This window comes from Panthera leo, chromosome C1 (assembly GCF_018350215.1).
Source record: "Panthera leo isolate Ple1 chromosome C1, P.leo_Ple1_pat1.1, whole genome shotgun sequence".
Lineage (NCBI taxonomy): Eukaryota > Metazoa > Chordata > Mammalia > Carnivora > Felidae > Panthera > Panthera leo.
In genome coordinates, this window is record NC_056686.1 from 49,858,752 (window position 1) to 49,885,187 (window position 26,436).

Consider the following 26,436-nt stretch of genomic DNA (forward strand, 5'->3'; position numbering starts at 1 on the left):
ATTGAAGGTTTGTTGCAATTCTGTGTCAAGCAAGTCTCTTGGCATCATTTTTCCAGTAGCATTTGCTCACTTCATGTCTCTGTGTCATATTTTGGTAATTCTTGCAATATTGCAAGCTTTTTCATCACTATTATATTTGATATGGTGATCTGTGATCAGTGGTTATGTTGTAGGAAGCTCCGATGATGGTTAGCATAGAAATAAGGTATTTTTGTTTTAAAGTTTATTACTTATTTTGAGAGAGGGAGAGCATGAACAGGGAACAGGCAGAGAGAGAGGGAGAGACAGAATCCCAAGCAGGCTCTGGGCTGTCATCATGGAGCATGACACAGGACTGAAACCCACGAACCATGAGATCATGACCTGAGCCGAAACTGAGAGTCAATCGCTGACTTAGCCACTCCGGTGCCCCAGTAATAAAATATTTTTAAATTAAGTTATGTACATTGTTTTTTTAGACATAATGCCACTACCCACTTAGTAGACTATCATATCGTGTAAATATAACTTTTGTATGCACTGGGAAACCAAAAAATTCATTTGATTTGCTTTTTTGCAATCTTTGCTTTATTGTGGTAGTCTGGAACCGAACCTGCATTATCTCCAAGGTACGCCTGCAGTCACATGCTCTACCACTGAGCCGTACCCCCTCTCTGAGGCATGCCTGTACGTGAAATTAAGTTGAAAACATATTGCACATATCTGTGTCTTTTTTATGCAAAGCACTATGCAAGGTGATACAGGGAAAAATAAACAAACAACCCAAGATAGACCTCGCCCTCAAACTGCTTACAGCCAGTGAAGGAAGGAGGGGTAACTGCTTAAACAAGTATCCAGTGGCTACAATACAAGGCAAGAGTAGGCTGATTCATGCAGGGTAGGAGTTTATTCATTGGCTTGGGCCACAATCCTCCACCCTGTCAACCATTCCATTATTAAAGGAGCATCAGTAAATGCTAGTGCCTATTTATTTCCCTTCATAATACAAGTCTTATCTTTCTTTATCTCTAAAAATCATGCAGAAAACCAGTGTGCTAGAAACCTCTCAGGAAGTACACAGATCTTTCTGCACCCATGGACTCAATCTCCCCTTCCTGAAAAAAGAGTGTTCTGATTTATGGGTAATGAAATTGGGCAGAATCTAAGCAAATGTTTACTTAGAGGAAACACAATTATTCTGAATTGACATTCAATTCACCAAAGGGAAGAATAATCAGAAAGTATAGTTGGAAGAGAAGAAACAAAAGAGATAGGTATTTATAGGTAACTAGATAAATAACAGATCAGACTTACCTAAGAGTTCACTGTGCTGGCTTTCCTGTATCTAATACATTTTATTTATCTAATAAACACTATTAGATATTTGTAGAACTCAAACAGAAGGTGGTTTTAACCTCTGATATAAAGAGAAAAAATTCTTTAGTGTTCTTACTTCGTCTGTTCTTTGAACATAATGTAGATATTTCATAGACTCAAATAGTACCACAATTTGATTAACAATGAAAGGTAAATTAACCTGTATTTTGTCATTGGAATGCTGCTGGAATTTTAAATATGTGTTTTATAAGTAATAGCCACTGTTTATTGAGTGCTTACTATGGGCCAGATATTGTTCTAAGACATATATATTTTTAATTTGTAAAACATGATACAGGTCAGTAATAAGTCTGTTTTCAGACTTACTTCCATTTCTCATATGTTTTTTATACTTTTCCCTCATACTGAGTATTCTATTTAAATGTTAAATAATCAAATACAACACCATCAGTCTATCTAGGAATAAAGTTATCTTTTTTTTGGCATCAGTGTCTTTAATAAAGTAACTTTTTAATACTCCAGAATAGGGGCTTTATGTGGGGATTAGGGGAGAGAGGAAAGAAAGAAACCCTCCTGACCACACAGATCTCAAGAGTCCATAGCTTTTCTGCCTGTGCTACATGGCAGTTTCTGATGAGGTTGTCCACATCCCAATTGCTTTCCTACTCAGCAGAGGATTACAATAATGCCTATTTATCCAACTCAATCCAAACAAGGATTTCAAATACATCATAAACTCATCAATTAATCAAAGATATGGCACCCATTTCAAGATGAGAGATGATGGGTGAATTACATCCCACAAGATTACGAGAAATGCTCACATTGACATAGTAAATCAGGGGCTGTCCCCTGATGGATTCCTGAACAACACAACAAGTCCTAAAATGGAGAGGGTTCTCTCCAGCGCTGAATCACAAAGTGTGTCTCTCAAATAGGAGACTTCAGGAATCAAAAAGTCACTTTATTTCATAGCATCATTTAACCTTGATGAACAATTAAACTGCCATAGAAACACTGAATCTTTTGAAATACAGTTAATTGGCTTGTGTCTTCAGAGAAAAGTATTACTGACCTCCCTTTATTAACAATTGAAAGCCCCTCTGAAACTTCTGGATTTAAAGTACTGGGTTACTCTGGTTCTTGGTTCTCTGGTCTGTTTAGAGTGAGAACTCTGTGTTGTGATCCGGTTCCTTCAGCCCACTGTGGAGAGCGGGCTTTACAGACAGCTGTGAATGTGTGGTAGTCATTCAGATACTACTGCAGCTCTTCCGGGTTTTAATGTGGTGCGAACATCTCATTGCCCTTCATTTTGAAGAAACATTGCTATCTTTAGCGATTGTATATAATGAGATGTAGTTAAAATTTTCATTTGCATCGCTGGAAATGCACTCAGACCATTAGGAAGTCAAGGAATGACAACCCAATATCCATTTCTAATCTGAAGTGTCCTCTGTAATACCAGATTACTCCGCCTTGTTGGGTATCCCAACCCAGAAATCACTTCGCTGTGATCAGCTTCCAAGATTAATGAATTCTAGTATACCAAGATTACTTACAACTCAATGCCAGTCGGGATTTGCCATCTGCCTTTCAGCCATTTCATGAACCCAACTGAAGAGAGGGTTTATCAAAATGGCTGTGCAACGTCTCCTGTGTTTTAACACTCTTTAGGGACTGATATATGCACCTCTTCGTGTTCTTATGTCAAAATACATATGTAAGGATTAAAAGTAGTATGGGTTGCATAAGAGTGCTTTTCAGGGCCAGTTATTCTTTGATATTTATCACTTCATAGTGGTGACACCTGCTTCTAATTTTAAGCGTTCTCTTTTTCAGTGGGTGATTTTTTTTTTCTTTTCAGAAAAGAAATCTTATCCTCAAAAGACTTAACTGGTAATTTTTCTCCTTTTGATGTGCTTGATATTTTTATGAGTTTGTCCATCAGTATTGAAGCCTTAACATGCCTTTAGGTAAAAAAAAAAAAAAATCTTTATAATACATAATCATTATATTGGGTTACATAAATTTATGTCCTGGCCACACATTTGGAGACTTTTCCAGAGATATAGTTTATTTTAAATGTTATTATCTGCCACTTGGACTAATTGACAGTTGTCTTAAATTGACAAAGCCGTAGAAATAAACTCTGCCTTGTGGGAGCAGTTCAGCAACTTACATTCAGTACACAAATTTGGTTGTTGTTTTTTACGTGCAGGGACACAGTTGCTGACAACTGTCATTTGAGATTGGAAAGTGGAAGGGAAAAAAAGAAAGGACCCTCATTTTGTCTCTTTAGACACATATGGAAATAGTCCTTTGGTTTGACGATAGCCAGCCCACTTGTAGAGCCCAACATGGTTTGCTTTTCAGTTTTTATCTTGTGTAAAGACCTTTTCCTAATAGATGCTGGGTAAAGTTAATTACACGAGTAGAAAAAGCTGCAAAAGATGGTATATTGCTAGAAGCCCTTTCTGATTGGCCTGTGGGGAGTTGTCTGTATAAAATTGGATCCTTGTGTTGGGATCCAAAAAAAAAAAAAAAAAAGGCGTGAATATGAAGGAGAAGCGCTAAATCATGACTCCAGAGAGAATGTCGGCCACGAGCAGTTTTTAGTTTAAGTGAAAACCAAACTTTAGGATTTGGACAAATAAGACAAGGAGAAAAAAGCGTGAATCATTAACTTCCATATAAAAGCATGATGGTGATCACCAAACTTAAATAAGGTTCTCTACAAAGGCTGTGACTGAATGGAACGAACTCCTTGACTTAATTGATATGAAAAACTGTGCCAAGTATTTACTCTTAGTGTCAGCTAAGTAATTTTTAATAAAATATTTCCAAGATATGAAGACAGTTAAGAAAACAGCACGGTTTTTAATAATTGCACTCCTAAGTAAACGGATCTATCATTACGTTGTCACAAAGAATGACAGTGAGCAGAAACATCCTGCTAATCCCTCTCAGATAAGTATTCAGTGTAATTAGACAGACACTGTCTCTTGTGTTGAGTGTAGCATTAATCAGGAGAAGTGCAACTTTACACAGAAAATTTTTTTTTTCTGAGATGTCATTGTTAAAAAAAAAAAAGACTTTTGTCAGATATTTTGGAAAATGATTTATGTAGTTGTGTATAGTTATTTCCCTTTTTAATTTTAATTTTTTTGTTTTAATGGTGTTTAATCAGAGCGTGGTCCTTTTGCATCCACAAAGCTGCATTTGAGATTCGTGGTTCATTCTGTTTTGCATAATGAGCATAACTTGCAGTGTTTTTAAGCTTTGAAATGACCTTGTGGCTCATCTGTCTAAAATGAAGGCATAACTCTTGGAAAGAGAGGTTTTCCTTATAAAGAAAGGGCCAGGAGTTTTCTGCATTAAATAAGAGCTCAAAAGAGAATCTCTTTCTGTGAAAAATCCCATGTTAAAATGATGAAATGTGTTGCCCCCTTCCAGCATCCACAGGCATTGCCTTTAAAAAAAAAGGAAAAAAAAGTTTCCTTTTGCTGTGTAGCGTCCTGCTTGAACTATGAACTACTGCATAGTTATAAAGTCCTATCAGTTCAGCTCCTTACACAGCTCTGTCTTCCCAGTTTCTCAACAACTCAAACGCCTTTGATGGCAAAGAATAGGGTTATTGAAGGATGGTGGGCAGATTTCACTAAGTAACAGGTGGAGGTCAAAGTAGTTTATTTGCGGGGATGAACACAGTACAGAGATGAAGAATCAAATGCTTTGCCATAATAAGGTTTAGCAGGAAAATGCTGACTACACTAAGCTTAGATTCTAGCTGACAGAACCTTTTCTAGTGTTCATTACTTGATTTCACACTTCAAGCAATTTGAAGAGGCCTAAAATTATATTTCTTTTTTCCTCTATGAAATGTTCCAGTCAGTTTCAAATTTTACCTTAAGTAAAGTGATGGGTGTTCTGCTCGCATCCAAGGAACGCAGGGATGAATAGATCCCCGGTGCAGGCTTATCCCAAACATGGAACATCACAGACGACATCTCTAAAATTAAATTTTACCAGTACGACCCTTAAACTCCAAGCTTTTGATCATGTTCTGACTGACAAAATCAGTGAGCATATTTTAATAAACACTTAACTTCACATCACCGAAACTGGTATTCTAGATAGAGAAAACTACCTATAAAGATGTTCACCAAGCTTGAGCACTGGTTTATCCCCAGCCTGTTGGCAATGGGGAGGAGAGGGCTACTGATCCTTCGTCCCCGCCCCCCCCCCCACCACAATATATAATTCTGTATTTGTATAGTACCTATGTTTTACTTTTGTAACTTACAAAAGGGCTAAACATGCTGAAAAAATATAAAAGTAAGATTTACCTGTTATACAACAATAGGACCAAAAAAGTGAAAAATTATTTGGTGGCATATAAACCAGGGCTGTCTAATAGAACTTTCTGCAGTGATGCAAATGTTCTACATCTGCACTGTCCAGTACTGTAACAGCTAGTCAAATATGGCTTTTGAGCACTTGAAATGTGGCTGTGCTGAGCAACTGAATTTTTAAATTCATTTCACTTTAATTAATTTAAATTTAAGTAGCCACATGTGGCTAGTAGCTACCATATTGGATAGGGCAGATATGAACCAAACATATGTATGATTGAGTTTTTTACTTTTCAGCTGGGTATCTAGGCAGGATGAATAAAACATTATGCTATGCTATACTATATTTATTTTTCATGCAAAGGAAATTACTTGGTTTTCTCAGTAATTTCTTGTTTATTCTCAGTCCTCTGTGAATATGTGTGATTACTGTGTTGAGCCAAAATCAATCCTTCCCTAAACACATGGAGGATGGGATAGAGGCAAGAGAGAATGGATAGGGAATCTCCAACTTGTAAATATTAGGAGCATGAAGTACAATTTTTTAAACTTCAGTCCTGACACTGGGGTGTCTGTACTTATCGTGAAAGGAGAGGAAATCCCCTAAAAAATCAGGGAACTTTATTGCTGGCCCAGGAACCAGATCTTTACATGACATTTTCCTTGTGTCTATTCTTTACTCTCTCGGGTTGTAAATTTTCACTCACAAATGAACATTTGGAATACATTAGAGAACTCATCATTTCTTTTCTCCTGAATAATCCATATAATTTTTACTCCATTCTCCCATTTTAAAAAATTGAAGAAATCACTTGTATGCAAGCCTTTTAAATTACCTGAACTTCTTTATGATGTGGTAATTCTTTGGGGGGTCCTTTCTGTTCATCTGAAATGGTTGCGTATAGAGTAAGAAGGATGAACCTCAGAAGCTGTATTAACTCCCATTTTATTCTCCCCATCATAAAAATGATTTTAAAACGTTTCTATTCACTGAAAAAGGGTAAAAGTCAAAATAGTCTGAATGTTTTACCTTTTTTATTGTTGAGTGTGTTAATCATAATAAATTACATTGGAATGAACCATAATGGATTTTATCATTAAGACACAAATCTAAGACGAGTGCAGGATCTTGAACTACTCCCCGTAGCACACAGCATGTGTTTCCACCCAGAGGAACAGAATGGCCCTTTAACTGTGGGATTAATCTGTGCAATTACAGCCTTTATTTAGCATCACGGTTGACGATCATCTCATCACAAGGTACAGATGAGATGGTCCTAGAAAGGTCCTGTTCTTGCCTGTGCAGCAGCTGCTTACGGAGTGCTGTGCTCTCTCCAGCTGGAAGAGGTGAAGCCAAGCATAAATTTGCTGGTGGTAGATGACTTGTAAAATATGGTACGGGTACTATTCAACTTTCATCCTGAGCCTGAGGAATGACACTGATGCCTTCAGTCCGACAGACGTGACTAGGATACCCATTGCCCACGCTTCCACCAGGAGGTGCAGGGGAATCTGAATGGCCGGCGGTGAAGAAAACAGCCACAGTAGCAGTTAGCATGCCATTTAGGCTGTAGAACAATATATAAGTATCCTTAATGAGCTCTGTTTTAAACGAGCTCGTGATTAGTCTGAATTAGGAAGATAAATAAATGATCAGAACTTATTTCAGGAGGAGGCGCCTTGGTGGAGCAGGGCACCGGAAGCAGAAAGAGCTCTCTCCTGCTGGGTTCAAATCCCGGCTTGGAGTAGTGACTGTGGCTTCTCGCCTTCTTCAGGACTTCCTTCCCTCAGCTGTCCTCTTTCTGAGTCTTTGCTTTCTGTCTGTCTCCTGGACTGTTCCTACTGGTAGGCAAGCAAGCTTCACTGCCTCCCATCTTCAAGAAGCTCTGCCTTGCTTCCCTGCATCTCCTTAGAGCTAATACTCTAGTTTCTGCTTCCCTCCAAAGACTGATTTCACAAAGAGTTGACTATGCCCATTTCCCCTGCTTCATCATTCCTGATTTTGTAAACCATTCTAACCTGTGTTCCGTGGGCCTTACTCCCCTGGAGCTCATTTATTCTCATTACACGTGATCTCTCAATAGCATTTGATTGACTCCATCGTAACCTTCTCCTTGAAATGGTTTCTATAAAACTTTGCTTTCCTAGGAGTTAAATGACTCTGCTAAGTTGCCTATTTTGATCCTGACTTTAGTAGTTTAGGGGCCTCCCTTGTTGTCAAGACTTACTGAATTCTAGACAATTGTGTGTGTTAGACTCTACCTCTGGTTTAGGTAGTATTTACTGCATTATAACATAGAGAAGGCTTGGAAGGTATCAGTCTCAAAAAAAGAATTTTGGTCTTTCTTATGTTTGTAGGAGGCTTTATAAAGGAAGCAACTTGTTGAATAGGCAAGAGACCTATTGTAAATATTAAATGTATGTATTTACTCTTTTACAATTTAACATCTTTGGATCATTATGTTCTTCTAAGACTGTGATATTTATTTCTTGGAGATTCTGTTTTAGAATTACTGATAATAAGGGCATGTGTGTGGCTCATTCGGTTAAGCTTCTGACTTTGGCTCAGGTCATGATCTCCCAGTTCATGAGTTTGAGCCCTGTGTCGGGCTCTGTGCTGATAGCTCAGAGCCTAGAGCATGTTTCGGATTCTGTGCTTCCCTCTCTCTCTCTGTCCCTCCCTACTCACACTCTGTCTCTCTCTTTCAAAAATATATAAACATTAAAATTTTTTTAATTAAAAAAATTTTTTTAAAGAATTACTGGTAATAAATGCAGTATGTTTAATAAAATCCTAACTAATCCCTACTAATGCCAAGAAAAACCTTTGGTATAGAAGATACAATGATTCTTAGTATATTTCAGATTCTTTTTTATTTTTTGCATGTTCTTTTGCAGCTGATACAACCTTCCTTTGAGTTTTTTCTTTGCATAACCAAATTAGAAACTTCAACTATAAATATACTTTATTGACTTAAATAGGACACTGTTTTTATAATATACAAGGGAAACTATATGAGGGTAGTGTGATGTATTACAAAACATACAAGTTTCAGAACAAGAGAGACCTGACTCTGAAATACCACTTAATAGCTGTATGATCTTGAACAAGTTGCTTGACATCTCTTGGTATCTAGTTTCTGCATTATTAAGTTATAAGTAGGCAGTGTATTAATACCTAAAAGGGAAGCATGAAATACATGATTACATGATACATTAATACATGACAATACAAGCATTTGAGATGTTTGTAAATACATGGTACATAGTAGGTACTCCATAATTTGTAGATTTTACTATTTATCTGTTTTGGGGAAATGATAAATATAAGAGGTTTGATGACCATCTCCTTAGCTGCCTCCCAGCCCTCTTGAGGCCACTAGATGGAAGAGGCTTCCAGTAGTCTTTAGGTCTGGTATAGTAATTGCTCTGCTAAAGCAGTAGTAAAGATAGGTCATTGGGAATTAGATGAAGGCAATGATCTGGAGAATATAGAAAGTCAAACATGAACAGCCAAACTTGCAACATTTTGTAGTCCTCTCTAACCTGCTTAAATATTGGATTTTAAAACAAAAGTGCAGAGTCTACTTGTTTCCAGCATTCTTCCCAAACAGATTGCGACTATAAATGAACATTACTGAAAATTTTCTGTTCTTGACTTTGATAGTTTGAAGAAAGAAATACATGCCAGTTAAATCTTCGCTGACAACTTGAATTACAGCACCCCCAACTCCTACAACAGATGAGATAAGGTCCTGCTGTCCTGAGCAGCATTACCAGGGATAATTTTCACAGGACAATGAATTTTTGATAAGTCCTCCAACAAATCCAGAATGTTGTTCCATTGTTTCTGGAATAGTTCTAGTCTATTGTGTGATCTCTCCCTTCTCCCCCTGCTTCCTATTAGTATTGTACCTACATTGATGACTAAAAATCCCCTTTAGGAAGCTTCCTTAAGCAAAGAACAGCATTATGCTTCCTTCTCATTCCTGTAGGACTTGCTTCATAATTTTCCCTATAAAGTTCTTGGTCAAAGTGTTTAGTAAATCTCATAATCTGGGAGAGGGAGGGAGTTGAAATTAATTATGTGTTTTTTTTCCCTGTGTCTTATTTTTACTTTTTGTAACATCAAGTTATAGAAAAACTTACCAAAAAAAAAAAAAAACCTTGATTTTTTATGAGACCCCAAGAATTATTTTTGAGTTGATTTTCATGTCATTTGATCTGATTTTGTTATTAGTATGTTTTTTTAAGAATCAGAGGGAAATAGAAATTTTCCAAAGTGTTTATGCCTTTGGAAATAACCACTTATTTGTCTCTTTGCTACATGCAGAGATGTCTTAACTGTTTTCTCTGGGTGAGTGTAGACTAGTGGAAAACCACACTACCTAGGATGTATTTGCTAAAAATCATGGAAGCTTCTGGAATTCTAGAGAGTAATTAGTGCATAGTCAGCATCTTTAATGCACACATTTCTAGCATGTACTGTAGTCTCATATTTGAATATCATCTTAGTTTGCTATTGCTGTATAACAAATTACCACAAATACAGTTTAAAAAAAAAAAACACATTTATTACCTGACAGCTTCCATGGGTCAAGAGTCTGGACACAGCTTAGGTTGTCCCTCATCTCAGGGTCTCACATGGCTGCAATCAACATTTCATCCAGACTACATTCCTTTCTGGAGCTCTGAGTTCTCTTGCAAACTCTCGTGATTATTGGGAGAATTTAGTTCCTTATAGCTTTACGACTAAGGTTCCACCTTTCTTAGAGCTGGCTATCAGCCAGGGGCCTTGCTTAGCATCTAGAGGTCCCTGCAGTTCCTTGCCATGTGGCCCCCTCACAGGCTCTTTCCCCTGGTGGCAGCTTACTTCTTCAAAGCCAGCAGGAGAACCTCTCTGACCTCTATTCTAGTCCCTCTGTTACAGGGTTTACCTGATTAGGTCAGGCCCACCCAGAATAATAATCCTTTACTTAATTCAAAGTCACCTGATTAGGGACTGTAATTACATCTGCAAAAGTCCCTTCACCTTTGCAATGCAACAACCTGATCACAAGAATAGCATCCATCATATTCACAGGTACTGCCCACATTCAACTGGAGATTACGTTAGTATGTACCCCAGGGGCCAAGAGCCATGGGGCCATCTTAGAATTCTGACCACCACAAATATTAATGATGACTGTAACGGAATCTTTGCAGGTACTGTTTTTGGCCTGTACTTTCAAAGTTTTCCTGTTGGGCTTCTCACTGCCTTCAAGGATCAGAGTCACTGAATGACTAGAATTTCATGTTTGCCTGTGTCCTCTGGACACTGAAATGACTCAGGTAGCTTAGGAAAATGGCAAAGTGAGAGAAATCTGGAAAGTCTGATGAATAGTGAACCAATGACAAGCCAAAATGCTTCTTGAAATCCATCTTCTATTTTCTTTACCACCATTGGGGTTTTTATGGCAATCAGTAGGAGAAAATGTTCCATTTAAACAACCATTCTGCTCAATTTCTGCTTCTTGTTCTATAAACTTCTTTATTTTACATATTGAAAAGAACTTTGAAATAATATTTTGTTTGTTCCAGGAAAAGGGCAGTATTATTTTATAATCCTTTTTAAAAAATCTGAGAGTGAGGGAGGCAAACCATAAGAGACTCTTAAATACTGAGAACAAACTGAGGGTTGATTGGGGGGTGAGGGAGAGGGGAAAGTGAATGATGGACATTGAGGAGGGCACTTGTTGGGATGAGCACTGGGTGTTGTATGGAAACCAATTTGACAATAAATTATATTTAATATGAAACAAAAAAATCTGATACTTCTTTTTTTTAGATTTTTTTATTATTTTTTAAAATTTTATTATTTTTTTTAAATTTCCATCCAAATTAGTTAGCACATAGTGCAACAATGATTTCAGGATTAGATTCCTTAGTGCCCCTTACCCATTTAGCCCATCCCCCCTCCCACCCCCCCTCCAGTAACCCTCAGTTTGTTCTCCATATTTATGAGCCTCTTCTGTTTTATCCCCCTCCCTGTTTTTGTATTATGTTTGTTTCCCTTCCCTTATGTTCATCTGTTTTGTCTCTTAAAGTCCTCATATGAGTAAAGTTATACGATATTTGTCTTTCTCTGACTAATTTCACTTAGCATCATACCCTCCAGTTCCATCCATGTAGTTGCAAATGGCAAGATTTCATTCTTTTTGATTGCTGTGTAATACTCCATTATATATATGTATGTATATGTATATGTATATGTATATGTATATGTATATGTATATGTATATGTATACATATGTATATGTATATACATATATATACACACGCATATATATACACCCCACATCTTCTTTATCCATTCATCCATCGATGGACATTTGGGCTCTTTCCATACTTTGGCTATTGTTGATAGTGCTGCTATAAAAATGGGGGTGCATGTGTCCCTTCAAAACAGCACACCTGTATCCCTTGGATAAATGCCTAGTAGTGCAATTGCTAAGTCATAGGGTAGTTCTAATTTTAGTTTTTTGAGGAACCTCCATACTTTTTTCCAGAGTGGCTGCACCAGCTTGCATTCTGAAAAAAATCTGACACTTCTAAAAAATACATTGAAATTATAGTTTTGATTTATTAAGAAAAAGCCAGTCAGTCATTAATCCTTACAGTAATTGCATAACAATTGTGCATAGCTAATTGGTAAAAGAAATTCTAACAAGAAGCTTATTTTTAATCTATGGGGCAGAAACTAAACTTGATTTTGAAAATATAAGGATTAATGTTCTCTCACTTTTAACATAAAGTAGTTTACTACCATTTTGAAATTTTATCCTGCCAATTAAGTATACGAAGCAAATTAACCAAAACATACATTATGCATATGGAGAAAATATTAAAGTATATAATAAGGAAATGTGCTCGATACAAGTCTTTAAAAATTGAAAACACAAAGTAATTTTGAGATTCATGACAGCCTTAGGGATCCTATTACTTGACTGCGATAAATTTAGAAGATTATACATAGTTTGGCTTCTTCTTGCGTGCAGACAGTATTTCTTTTCTCTTTAACTCTTTCAAAAAAGATTCCAATTTTGCTGTTTTTGAGTCCATTTACCAACTTAGTCATTCTTTATGCTTGTTATTCTCTAAATTTTACCTATATTCATTCCCCTTTTTAAAAGACTAAATGCACATGGTGGATTTAAGTCAATATTTCTGCAGTATTTAGAATGGCATGGGATGGGACACGTGAACTTTTCAAAGAAATGATAACTTTTCCTTGAGTCCAACCATTTGCTTTCTTATGTAAGGTTAGTTCAGATACTGCATTTCATCAGTGATTCCATTGTCTGGAAAAAATCCTGCCGTCTTAAAAGTTTTGACATTTTCATTTTCTGTTCTCTTTCTGTTTCGTGGCACATAATTCAGGCATTTGACTGATTTTGAATCAGTGGACTGGTTGACAGCCTAAAAATGTGTTTTGCACAGGAGAGGCTTAAATGAATTGAGAAGTTTGTTGACATTTGGGTAACTTTGTATTTCTTCCCTTTAATTTTTTAATTTGAAATCTCCTTTCTAATGTAATTATGTGATTATACCTTAGGCTAGGTTACTTGGCATGAATGTTGATCCAAAACCTCAACCCATCATAATGATGTTAAGATATTGGCGTGGTGTGATTTTGGTTACTGATTCAAAGAGCAAAGAAACATAGCTAAAGTTGCTTCGTGACTCACTTTTTCATTCAAATCACATAGATACTGATCTGGAATGGATGGGATCTAGATTGGTGGTGTGAAGTTCTAGTTTGGTGAACTTGTTTCACACACAAGTTGGTGTGAAATCACACACCACTTCATATTGTCTTTACAATGCACCACACAAATATGCTCACCAACTTGCAATTTCTTTCTTTCTTGGGGTCACACTCCCTAGTTTTACTAGGCCCCCACACATCAATGAGTAAAGCCACAGATAAAGCTGCAACCGTTACAAGTAGTGTAAATATCTTTTCAGGCCACTTGCTGTGTCCTAGACCCTCTGTTGAATATCCTGAAAATGGAAGGGGCAAAACAGACATGGTCTCTATCCTTATAGAATCTGTAGTCACACTCAGAGCTTGTGTGGTAGAACCTTATTAAGGAAATCTGTGATCGGAAATAACAAGGACACATTTATATACAGGCCGAACTAAGTTTTGGAACAGATCTATACCTACAAAGTGCTTGGCACAGTGCATTGTAGTCAGTAACTACTCAATAACAGGTACATGCTAATATCATTATTACTTTTATATCCTATTTTTCTAGCTCACCCAATAATTCTCTGGTCATAGAATATAACACATATAGACATACGTAAGTAAAGGAGATCTGATTCTTTTGACACGAGTACAGACCAGTTTTGAGCTGCAAATTTAAGAGAGCCCAAATTTGTCCTGTGATGTGGAGACGAGAAGTCATTTCCTTTATTTTTATATCCAAGTTTTCATTGTTTTAATTGGCACCCTACCAAACTGATAGATGCCTCCAGTTGTGTATATCAGCATGGTTGCCGAGAACATTACAAACTCAGTAATTACAAGAGACTATTTTCCCATTATTTTCTTCCCGAAGCATTTTCTATGCTGGAAATGTTATGAAAACCTCAGAAACTATAGTAAAACTACTATTTTTAAAAACAAGTTTTTATTGTATTTTCTTAACATAAAAGTGTAATATACGTTCATCATAGAAAAAACAAGTAAGCAAAAAGAGGCAATGAAAATCACCCAGATACAACACACAGAGAGAACTACTGTTAGAGTTTATGTGTATTTCCTTCCAGCTCTTTCTCTGTACGTAGAAATATATTTTTAAATGGCATCATAGCACAACATCCTATTTTATTATTGCTTTCCATGTCTTTATTCCATGTCATTAATTATCTTTCCATGTCATTCTTTTACAGTATTATTTCCTTGGGTTCTATCATATTTATTTAACCAGTTTCAATTGTTAGGAGGCATTTAAGGAGTTTTTACTTATATCTTTTCTTTCTTTTTTCTACTATAAATGATTCATCAGATGAACAACTAACTGAGTTGCCATTGTTGAGGGTTTTTTTTTTTTAATGTTAAAATAGCTGAATTATTTAAAATGTGGAGAAAGGGCCTTGGTGCTTAAGGAAGGTACCTGGCAAGATGAAGTGACTGCAGATGAGGTCTTCATGTGCCTTCGAGAGCCTTCTTCCTCAAGGGTCCCAGGAGCCACAGGCATATAAAAACTCTTAAGCAACACTGGAAAGTGGCCCTCTGTAATTAGAAAGATCAATAATGCCAAAATGGACTGCGATTTAGTAAAATAAATTGAAATCAGTTATAGTCGGATTTATCAGGGAACCATTTTGTCACCTGTTTTGTTCCCATGACAAATTCAAAGCAATTCAGAACAAATTTTGTGCTCACAGGTGGATTTCTTTTTTTAATTCTTTCAGTTTTATCTTTTAGGTTGTACAAGCTGTCGTGCCATGAATTAAAGTGTGCTTATCACTCCATCCTTCTTGCCAGGAATGCCATCTCCAACCACACTGAAGAAGTCGGAGAAGTCTGGTTTCAGCAGCCCCTCCCCTTCGCAGACCTCCTCCCTGGGAACGGCATTCACACAGCATCACCGACCTGTCATTACAGGACCCAGAGGTGAGCTGCTCCACGGGCTCCCTTGGTCGCGCTTAGATCATGGCCTTGAGAGCAAGGGTAGCAAAGTGAGAGACAAGGAGGCCTCTCCCAGAATGCTCCTAAGGGCAGTGAGTGTTCCAATTTCTCATCCTTGGGAACAGCTTTGGCACCAAAGCCTTGATCCCTACCTAAGGCCAAAAAGGGACCAAAACCTCTCATTACCGAAGGGATATTGCAGAGAGGTGGGAGGTAATTGGAACTGAACCAAAATCAAATCTGTCCTACAGGTTGTACAAAAGAAGTGTGTGTGTGGGTGTGTGTGTGGGTGTGTGTGTGGGTGTGTGGGGGGTGTGTGTGTAGGGGGGGGGGTTAGGTGAGTGTATGTTCCTGTAGTTAGTTACCTGTTTGCATGTAATAAGCTGTTTTTCATTCTCTCATCCCTGCTGATTCCCTTTCCTTGAAACCTGATTTCAATATGTGGCATTTTGCATTGAGATTGTTTGCATCACGGTGTTGACGAGCAGTCTTCACTCACTCCTTTTGAAGTGGTAGATAGTTTGTCTGGTTTTCATTGCAATGTTTTCATTATTTTTGTCCCGTGTGCTTTTAAGTTTATTATTAAAATGTGTCCACAAGAAATATGATTTGTATTTTGCATTAAAGACAAGCTTTAAACCTCAAGAGAATGTCAGCAAATCACTTAACTCGATCTTATTGCAAGATGAAAATATTTATTAGTTTGTTTATGAAACTCCCCACAGTAGGAGTATGAATAACTGTAACCACGTTTACTTTCTTCCATCAGATCATCATTTAGGTAGGTCTGTGATCTACCAGCTGGTGTTATAAAACAGCCTAGAAAGTTACGGTCTCTTGTCTACCTTAACATACACCTGGGGAAACTGATATTTCTTGCATTAATCTCAAAGTGAGACCCACAAATCTGAATCCCTTTATGAATACTCTGGGTGCATCTCAGGGAAGTATGGAAGTTGAGAGGGCCGGCCAGCGCACACGTGCAGAAATCACATTGAAGAAAACAAGTATTTGGACTATTTCGTGAAGCAATTACTATATTTACAATTATGAAAACGTACATGCTCCATCTTTAAACATGTGATCTTGATAGAATTTTCTCAAGATTTCTTATTATTTTCAATTGTGTGGTGTGCATGCGTGTGTGTGTATGTGTGTGTGTGTGTGTGTGTGTGTGTTATAATTAGAAAGGCAACATACGTATTTTTTTCTGACTTGAAAACCTTGCATCTGAGTTGGATTATACAGTCCCAAAATGAGTCTGTTTAAATGGGGGTAGTATTATGATATTATCCTCATAGTCATTAAGCATCTCAACTGTGGTGGAAAATAAAAGATATGAAGTCCTTTTAGTCAGAAGATTTTTGGTCTCATGGAGATAAGGCATGTGATGTTTCTTATCTTTTTTATGGTCATTCTAAATGCTAAATGAATGTTAAAAGTAGAAATTTCTGCAGGAACTCAGAGGAGAGGACTATGGAGTTTCATTCATTCATTCAACAACAGTTCCCTGAGTGCCTGTCATGGGAGTTCAGTGGTTCCTGTCCTCATAAAGCATACAGTCTAGGGCAGAGAGAGATACAAGGAAATAAGCATTCAGAAGATAATGTGGAACGTGCTATTACCGCTTTTTACCTAATAAAGAGATTTCAAAATATAGATAGCATTGAAGACAAATCTTAAAAAGTTGCTTATGTGAATGGAAGGCATTCCAAGCAGAGGAAAGATTCATGGTGTAGCAAAGTAATAAGGATCGGGAAGAATAATATGGCAGCAATCAGGATAGCTGGGTAAGGTGCCTCTTTGCCTTTCCACTTATCTTGTGGATTTTTTAATGTCCTCACCAGTAAAATGGGCCAGTACTATTGTTGAAAGAACTTTTCCTCCCAGCCGCCTATGCTTATGTAGAAACACGATAAGACAGTATTTGTAGAGACTCTTTGAGGGCATAAAGCAATGTGCATATATTATCATTTATTCAGTAAATATTGAGTGCCTTCTATGTGTCTTGCCTTAAAGCTGTAGTTCTACAATTATTAAAACAATTCTACTGTTTATCTGTGAGTGCCAAGATTGGGAGCTTCTTCATGCTACATACTTAAACATATTTGCTGAAACAGCCCATGCTGGGTTGAACCAGAGTGGACCTCCCTAGCCTTCAGAACAATGAGCTTTGATCTTATATTCATAGCGTGAACAGTGTTTATGAGGAAAAGAGACACCTAGTTTAAGAATTATGAAATACCAAAGATTCTTTGTTTTCACCAGAATTCAAGATGGTTCCCAGTATCCTCGGTTCTCCTTTCTGGAAAATCTACTCAGGTACCCATTCTTATTGCACCCTGCCCCCCCCCTTAGTGGTCTGGTAAAGGGAATTGGAATAACGTAGATGACACTCTTCAGTGGTGTTGTTGTGGCAAGAATCTGAGTGGAGATGGGCTAACACGAGACATTTGGGGGCTAAGATATTTTTTAGGGTTGGCATTGAGCGTCTGGCTGTCTGAGAAATATTTGCTGCAGGTGCCATATTGTCCTTTATTCTTCTCTGAACCAGTTGGAAAGCTAATGCTTGGAATGAGATCACAGGATTAAAAGTTGATATTTTAGGAAGATGAGGCCAAACTGAAAGAGAGAGTCTGACCGAACGAGCCAGCGTGGAATAAATGTGACGTGTACATAAAGGAGACTTCAACCTCACATGTTCCTTTTATTGTAAAGAGTTGCCATAACCCAAATCAGTAAATCATTATAGAGAATCCAGACAGACAGTAGAACTTCAAAGGGCCTGGAAGAAGAGAAAGGGTCCTAGAGCACAGGGATGGGGGAAGGGGGTGGGGTTGTTTACTGCACCCTTGCTCAGAATCACGTGGTGTATTCACCTCTGGGTAGGACTCAGATTGCAAGGATTCTGCTGCCTTCTTTAAAACTTTCTTAAAATACCTTGACTAGACAAACCCCAGTTCATAAACAATAACTGTATGACATATCTCAGTGCTCAGGCCAGAGGTGATATTTTAACAGAGCAACAGCAAAGCAAGGTCACCGTGCTTAAAAAACAGTGGCCCTATTTTTGACTACAGATATAAGCCACATTTGGAAATTTGGTGGCCAGTTGTTACCAAGGAAACCTCTCTTTGAAAGTTCAAAGCAAGTGCAGAAAAATAGGGCCTTGAGGGAGGCAGCATTGTATAGTGGGTAAGCATAAAGGCGTGGGGGTCAAACGGACCAGTGTCTGAATCCTGTCTCCACCACTTTTACCAACCGTGTCAACCTGGTACAGTGCTTTACTTCTCTGAGTCATAGGTTCCTCCTCTATAAATTGGAGATCGTAATCTCTGCCTCAAGAGAATCATGTTGTCTCGGGAGCAAATGAAATCATGTGTTTGCAGTTGTTTGCCCAGTACCTGGAAATAGAGCGTGTACTCAAGTCATACAAACAGTTCAATCACCCATTTTCACCTAGGCTTTGAAAATTTTCATGTCGTGCCTCTTGCTTTCACCTATCAACATTTTGCCCATCCCAAGACCGGTGCAAGTACAATTTTTACATGAAAACCCTTAGCTCCACACAGGCTGCCATCCCCCCCACGCTCTGTGAAGTCCCATAGCCTTTCATGTCTACAGATTTCCTCCACTGGTGCCTTGCTTTGTTATTAATGTACGTGCCTTGTCGTTCTCGTAGAATGAAACCTTTGAAAGGGAGGATCTATAACTTACACTTTTTATTGCCTTCATTGTGTCTCATGCAATGGATATTATGCTCAAATACTGGTTGAATAAATAAAAAGTATCAGATTGCACATAAATGTACACAAAAGACATCATCCCCTCCCCCACACTGACAAGATCCCATTGCTTCACAAGAACTAAGGGTGATAAATGGCTAATAGTTTATGCAGGGCTTCTTTATAAGGAATGTCGACGGGGGCGCCTGGGTGGCTCCGTCGGTTAAGCATCCGACTTCATCTGAAGTCATGATCTCGAGGTTTGTTAGTTCGAGCCCCGCGTCGGGCTCTGTGCTAACAGCTCAGAGCCTGGAGCCTGCCTCAGATTCTGTGTCTCCCCATCTCTCAGTCCCTCCCCTGCTCATGCTCTGTGTCTCTCTATCAATAATAAATGTTTAAAAAAATTAAAAATATGTATATAAGGAATGTCCACGATGGGGAAGAAAACCTTTATAAGATTATATGAGTAAAACTTTGACATGGAAACTATGGTTTTTTGTATTTTATGCTAGTCTAATCACTTCCCTATGTACATCATGAAGGTAGAAATATGTGTGTGTGTGTTTGTTTGTTTTTTTAAACAAATCCCCTCTCTAATATTGGCTTTCTTTGTGGCTTTGATAAATCATTTAACCTTGTGGTCTCAGTTTGGCCATCTGTATCATGGGAAGAATACTTGGCCACCTATGTAGTTAAAATTAGGTAAAGGGGTTAAAGCATTTTGGAATACCCTGGGGAGTGGAGAAGACATTAAGTTTCCATAAAAGCATCTACATGTCATTGTATATTATTACAATTATTGTGTACTTTAAGCTGAATGATTGGGCTTTCAAAAACTTTCTTTTGCCAGCACTCAAAATTTCAGCCATAACAAAGTATTTAATCACGACAGTTTGATTTATGATAATCGAAAAAAAACCTTTGCTTTTTAAACAAGTCTTCCCTTTGCTTTTTAAACAGTTGTAAATTTGCCCTTTAAATTTGGAGCAGTAATATTTTAGAGTTCCTTGAAAGTTTGTCTTTAGGTGTCTGCCTAAAATCTTTGCTATTTTCAAAAACAAGCTAATGAACAATACTTAATTTAAGTATTTCATTTAATTGAATGCTTTACACTAAGTAAAACAGCTCTGTGCTCTAGGGAATTTAGAAATGGGGAGGGGCAGGCACTGTCCACATCTCAAGGCAAAGGTTGAAAGTAATTAGCGAGTAAGCACTTACGGAGCTTCCCCTAGAACCACAGACTTTCAGAAGAGTGCCCTGGAAATCTGGTCTAATTCATTTCCTGTATCAGCTAAGAATGCGTTTGACTGCAAGTAACGGAAAATCTCACCAAACAGGTCATATTTTTTCTCATATAAAAACAAGTATGTGACTCAGGACCGTTCGAGTCCAAGGATTGAGATTTCTTCTTTTAGCCTTGCTGTAGTCAGTTGTGTCCATCCTCATGCTGTGACCTCATGGTCACAATGTGGCCACTGCACTCCTGCTTTACACTAGCATTCCAAGCAGAAAGAAAAGCCAGCTAATTCTGCTACCTTTTGTAGAATGTTAGGCTGCATGGCCAGAACTATGTATTCCACAAGATCACCTCTAGCTGCAAGGGAGGCTGGGAAATATATATATATTTTTTTAAGCTGAACATGTTGCCACTCTGTATAAAAGGGGGCTTTATAAGTAGCTAAGTAGCGGAGAACTCTGCTGGTTAGCAGTTAGTAACTATTCCACATTACTCTTGCAGATGAGAGAGATCTCAGCCAAGAATAGAAATCAAGTCTCCAACTCAGTGCCTTTACCACTGTATCTGTAGGTGCTACCTTTTTCTACCCACTGGGAGAAATAAACTGCATTTATTTAAACAATTAATTTGTTTTCACATTTTTTATTAGTAAGACATAACATAGCCATTTAGATCTTTTGATAAGCATGACATAACCCATGTTATCACACTGAGTTTTTTAATAACAGCCATAAACATATCATGTGACCTTTTTTTATTAGCCCACAAATCCTTGCTACTGGTAATGTAGGATTTCTGTTAGATGCAAATCACTTCAAAAAACAATTTTTGAGGTCAGTGTGACTTTTTTTGTTGTTGTTTTAACAGTAACAAGCAACTTTATTAGATTTTTTTTTTTTTTTTTTTTTTTTTTTTTTTTTTGCCAAGCATACATTTACTGTTTAAAAAAAAAAAGGAGTGGTCAAGTTGAAGAAGTTCAAAATCTAGAGACCATATCTGATTTCATTAGAGGTGTCTTAGGGTATCTCAACTTGAGCACTTGAGGTAAGCTGAGTCACTCAGGCATACCTCTTCAGCTCATGCCTGAAGATGTGCTAATTCCTATGAAAACGTGAGGACTGCACGAAATCCTCTTCAACTGTGCCATCTTGCAGCATAGACGCAAAAGAGATACTTCAGACATTGTCCTCATCTGGAGAAACATTTACAAGTAGCCCTCTCAAGCGTCTGGCCCTGTTTCACTCCATCGTATTCCCTGACTAGCTCTACAGTGTGACTTTTTCAGTATTAAAATCGACTTGCAGACTCCCATTACTGTCTGGGGACCCATTAATTTTTTTCCACAAATATTTATCAAGCACTTAACAGTGTGTACAAGGGGCTCTACCAGTGCTGAATAGAGTGAACATGAGCAGCTTGGACTCTGGCTGGAGAGTGCTGACCTCTCGGTGGATGACGGGACAAGAAAGCGAGCAGTTGTATTACTGTGACAAGGGAAGCACAGGTGTTGTCGGGGACAAGGGCATCCTGACAGAGACCTCTGTGGCATTTGGCACTGCGAGAGTCCAAACAGGCATAAGACTTAGCCCCTGTTCTCCAGCAGGGTACCTTCTAATTGCAAACACACCAAACAAAGCAACAGCAAACAAGTCATGCTTTTATACAACTAAGTACTGAGGAATTAAAGACATACACGATGTGAGCATGAGACTAAACTGCCCACTTCTTTAGGAGTCAAAAAACATATACAATGAAGGCAGTTTAGAAGTAAAATTGTCCTGGGGTGCCTGAGTGTCTCAGTTGGTTAAATGCCTGACTTCGGCTCAGATCATGACCTCACGGTTTGTGGGTTCGAGCCCCACATCGGGCTCTCTGCTGTCGGCACAGAGCCTCTTGGTATCCTCTGTCCCCCTCTCCCTCTGCTTCTCCCCTACTTGTGCACTCTCTTGCTCTCTCTCTCCCTCTCAAAATAAATAAACATTTAAAAAATTGCCCTAGTACCAAAAATATACATAAGATGTGCTAAAACAATAGCCATATAAACCAAAGATTTATCATGCGGCTTTCAAAGAGTCATGCCAGTTTCGGTTTGGAGAGGTAGGCAGAAGCATATATGCTCTATAAACCTCTCTAAGTCCATGATCCTCATGATTCAAGCAGGGATCCTGCTCTCAGTGATGAAATATCTGAGGGTCTGCAGTTAACAATATCTCCCAGTGTGGCCAAGAAAAACATACTGCAGAGAATTATGAGAATTCAGATCACCTTCCAGGAAGCTGAGGTCACCAGGAAAGGTTGGAGGAGTGTAGATCCATAGACAATAATAGAGGAGGAAGGAAGGAGAGGTAAAATATGAAGGCAACACTTATCACTAGATGGCAGGGCCCATTAGAGCAGGAACTATGGCTTTATTCTTCCTATCTGTGTCCCTCAGCCTCATGCCTGGCGTAAGGAAGACACTCAACAAATATTTGTTGAATAAATGAGTGATTGCATGGATTTGATTGAAGGCACACAGAAAGTTTGGGAATAACAGGGAGTCCTTTCCATCCCCCATGTGTAATAATAATAGAATATTCAAGAGCATGTATTTGGTAGCATTTAGGGAGATGCATTGCGTAGTGAATAAATGCTCAATATATATTTGCTTTGTCTTCATGCAGAGCTTCTACTTGATGAGCATTAAGAGGAATACTGAGCTCAAAATGATTATCTGCTGTAAGGTTACAGTTTCTCTTTGTTCAAGTAAAGGACCCACAAGAAGACATACCCCCTTTATCACCACCATAACTGTGGGACCTATCCCTTGGCATAGCCCCCTCCCTGCCGCCCAGTACCTAAGTGGTCTGCAAACTTCTTTGCCTCTTAGGAAAGCTTTTAACTTAGTTGTAGAACGGTGCTCCTTTCAAAGGAGCTGAATCTAATTTGCCTCTCCTGGTTTAGTGCAATTGAATCATCTCAGGGAAACGAGAAGCAATTAAGTACCTGTTGCTAACAAGGTGCTGAAATAATCTGCCGACAGATGCAAGGTGTTTATTTATTAGTGGAGTATGCCATTTGAGAAGACATTACATTGTCACTGTACAATAGGAATTGCCAGAATTGATTTTCCAATGGAGGCATCATGGACCTAAGAACACTACCTCTGAAGTGCACTGAAAGACAAGTAAGAGGGCTTGTGAACACTGGTCAAGGTTAAGCTCAAGTGCTGGTGTCCAGCCCAGTGAGAAACACTGCCGGTGGGATTTGAAGGATCTGGAAGGTAAGGGGGAAAAGCAGCTTTTTAGCGAAGGCCCTTTAAGTCCCAGTTCAGGAAATTATTAAATTCATTAGCCAGATACTTACAACCAGCTATGACTGCCCAGCCGAAGGAAAAAACAGTGCCAGCAAATGTTTTAAAACTACAACTAAACAAAAGTCAGGAAGCGTGTAATTAAAACTGTACCTTTATTGTATTGTAAAGAGTTTCACTATGACATGGAAAATATTTAAAGGAGAAGGCTGTTTAGCTAATTTGTCTGCAAGTGAACTGCTTAGTGGAAAACTATCCTAAATTAACTGTAAGGCCACCCACCGAGCGAACCTCATAAAAGGCCATGGCTGCTCAGCTTGGTTCTGTGTCGCCATTCAATAATTACTAGATAAATGCATAACTAAAAGCTCTATTACACTAATAATTTGTACCGAGATAGATGTGTGGGACACCCTGCTGGGTTAATTTGTCATCCCGGCAGCAAACTTCTAAAGAGAGCTCTTCTGTAGGGGAATCCTGCTAATATGTGGTCCCAAGGAGGACAGGTTACAGCAGAAAGACCAGTTGACTCCTTAATCTCTTAAGGAGGCAAAAGGCCCCCAGGTGGAGTGCCAGAGAGAAAAGTAGGGTGATTAACCACGTGGGCCTAGATTTAAACTCATCGTGAAGCTGCCCTCCCTTGGGATTGTTTGCCCCTTTCTCTCCACCTGTCTCCATCGCTCTCTCCGTCTCTCCCTCCCTCTCTACCTCCCCCCACCCACACCCCCACCATAGACCCACATGTGCACACGTGGTAAAGGCAGTGGTTCTGAGCAAGGTTGCTTTGAAATCCTCTCATTGATAAGACTTCCTGGTATCGCTTGAACTATAAATCACGTAATCCGCTGAATCCCTATCAGTTCTTTCTTCTTGGTGTAGCTTAATGTAATGTTGATTCCATGTTTTGGACTCCTTTATTTTCCTTCTTTTCGGAGTAGAGTAACAAAGTCAACATTGGACTCGTATCTCCTCTTTATGTGGAATGTTTTCTTCTGTCACACACACACCCATGCACACACGCACACAATTGCTGTTTTAAATATGAAGCTCACATTGAAGCTTCCGTGCACGGTTTTCAACCTCCCCTATTGACAGAACCATAAATCATGTTAAAGTTAAGTGAATTACTGTAGCATGGAACTTGGCTTTAACAATGTTTATGTAGTATCAGCTTATCATCCATGTAGGCAAAGGGGGGTGAGCACTGATATTTGAAATGGGAATGTACGGCCCTATTAATGTGGTTGCAGTATCACAGAGATCACCTATTTCATGCTGCACCCTTTGTAGTGTTGAAATTAGTGTACTTAATCACGCGTATAGAATGGTTTTTAAAATGTATATTTCCACAGTAAATTTACATTTGACATGTGCCATTTCTTCATATTAAATGGCGGTTGCCTTCCCCGCCCCCCCCCCCCCCCCCCATCAAACGCTTCCTTTTTCTTATGTGCAAAACACCCGTGAGCAACATCAGAGTTGCCAGGTTGCAATACAATAATAAGGGACCCGAGAACAAACACTGCTGAAAGGAAATAAACCGGTTGACCTCCAAAAAATAATTCAAATGGGAGCAGCGGAGTGCAGTGAAAAGTGCATGGGCCGTAGAGTCGGCCAGAATAGAATTCGGATCCTGGCTGGCCACTTGGGATCCGCGTGTGCTTGAACTAGTCACCTGTCTTCTGCCTGCCTTTTGTTTTCCCACCCGTACAGAACTTTAAAGCATGAGGAGGAGGAGGAGGAGGAAGTGAAATGACATATGGAAAGTGCTGGGTACTGTCACAAGGATGTCACGAAATGTTCACCACCTCTGGGATGTCTTTTATCCCCACTTTGAATGTGGTTCTCTTGAGAGGGTCCTTACTTCCTTCATTCCCCACTCCTCCTCCCCAGTTGTCTTCTACCTGCTCTCATGGGTCCTCCCCGGGAGGAGCCTCATGTGCCCAGACCAGGAGATGTGGTCCCAGGGAAGTGCACCAGCCTGGTTACTCCGTCACACTGGGAGAATAGGGGAATCTCCCCAGTGGGGCAATAAATAGCTCCCTCCCGGGATGGGTAGCCCTTCAGCCACGGTAGAGACTTCACTTTGGCATGTCTTCATTCAGGCGTGGCTCTTGCTAAAGTTAAGCACCGTTTTTGTTCGCAAGAGTCTGTTGTTGATAGGAATCAACTCAGCATATAATTATTGAGCACTTCCCATCCACCAAGCAGTGTGCTAGGCCCTGATGAGCAAACCAGACAAGTCCTGTGCCTGCAGTCTAATAAAACAGACAGATATGAAACAGATTACTGTTAGTGTGATGAGATTAATGAGAGGGGAATTCAAGAAAGTGATAATATAGCACAGGTATGTGAAGTATTTGTGGGGGTCCCTTCTATTGGCATGCAATATGAATTTAGAAAACCTTGGCATCCCTGAGGGATATCTCCAGATCTTCCCAAATCCAAGTTCCTGAACACCATGAAAAGTTGCAGAATTACCGCATACCCTGTAATGAATGGCTTTGAAGATATGTTAATACAGACTCTTTCACGTGAAATATTCTTGTCAGTGAGAGAAACTTCCTTAACCATCCAACTTCCTTAACCATCCCTCTACTGCTCTGAAAGAAAATTACGGACTGGTGGTGCCTGTAACCAAAAAGTCTAGGGTTTTTTGGCTTCAGGTAGAGCTGGATCCAGAAGCTCAGGTGATACCTTCAGAAATCTGTATGTTGTTCTCTCCCCTCAGCTCTGCTGTCTTCTGTGTGAACTTCATTCTTAGGCTGAATCTCTTCGGACTGTGGCATTAATGATGTGAGCAGCTCCAGGCTTAATTCTCACCAATTTAA

At 38.9% G+C, this 26,436-nt stretch overlaps 1 protein-coding gene across 13 annotated transcripts in view; it reads left to right on the forward strand.

Annotated features, from left to right (window-relative positions):
• The window catches only part of NFIA (nuclear factor I A), a 372,067-nt gene that overhangs the window by 280,170 nt on the left and 65,461 nt on the right, over positions 1 to 26,436 (forward strand). For 11 of the 13 annotated variants that reach the window (XM_042951893.1, XM_042951888.1, XM_042951889.1 and 8 more), the window contains 2 exons: positions 15,208 to 15,336; positions 17,620 to 17,673. In XM_042951893.1, coding sequence (XP_042807827.1) covers positions 15,208 to 15,336; positions 17,620 to 17,673 — 183 coding nt within the window. The remainder of the gene's footprint in view (positions 1 to 15,207; positions 15,337 to 17,619; positions 17,674 to 26,436) is intronic. The other 2 variants (XM_042951899.1, XM_042951897.1) reach the window with 1 other exon arrangement.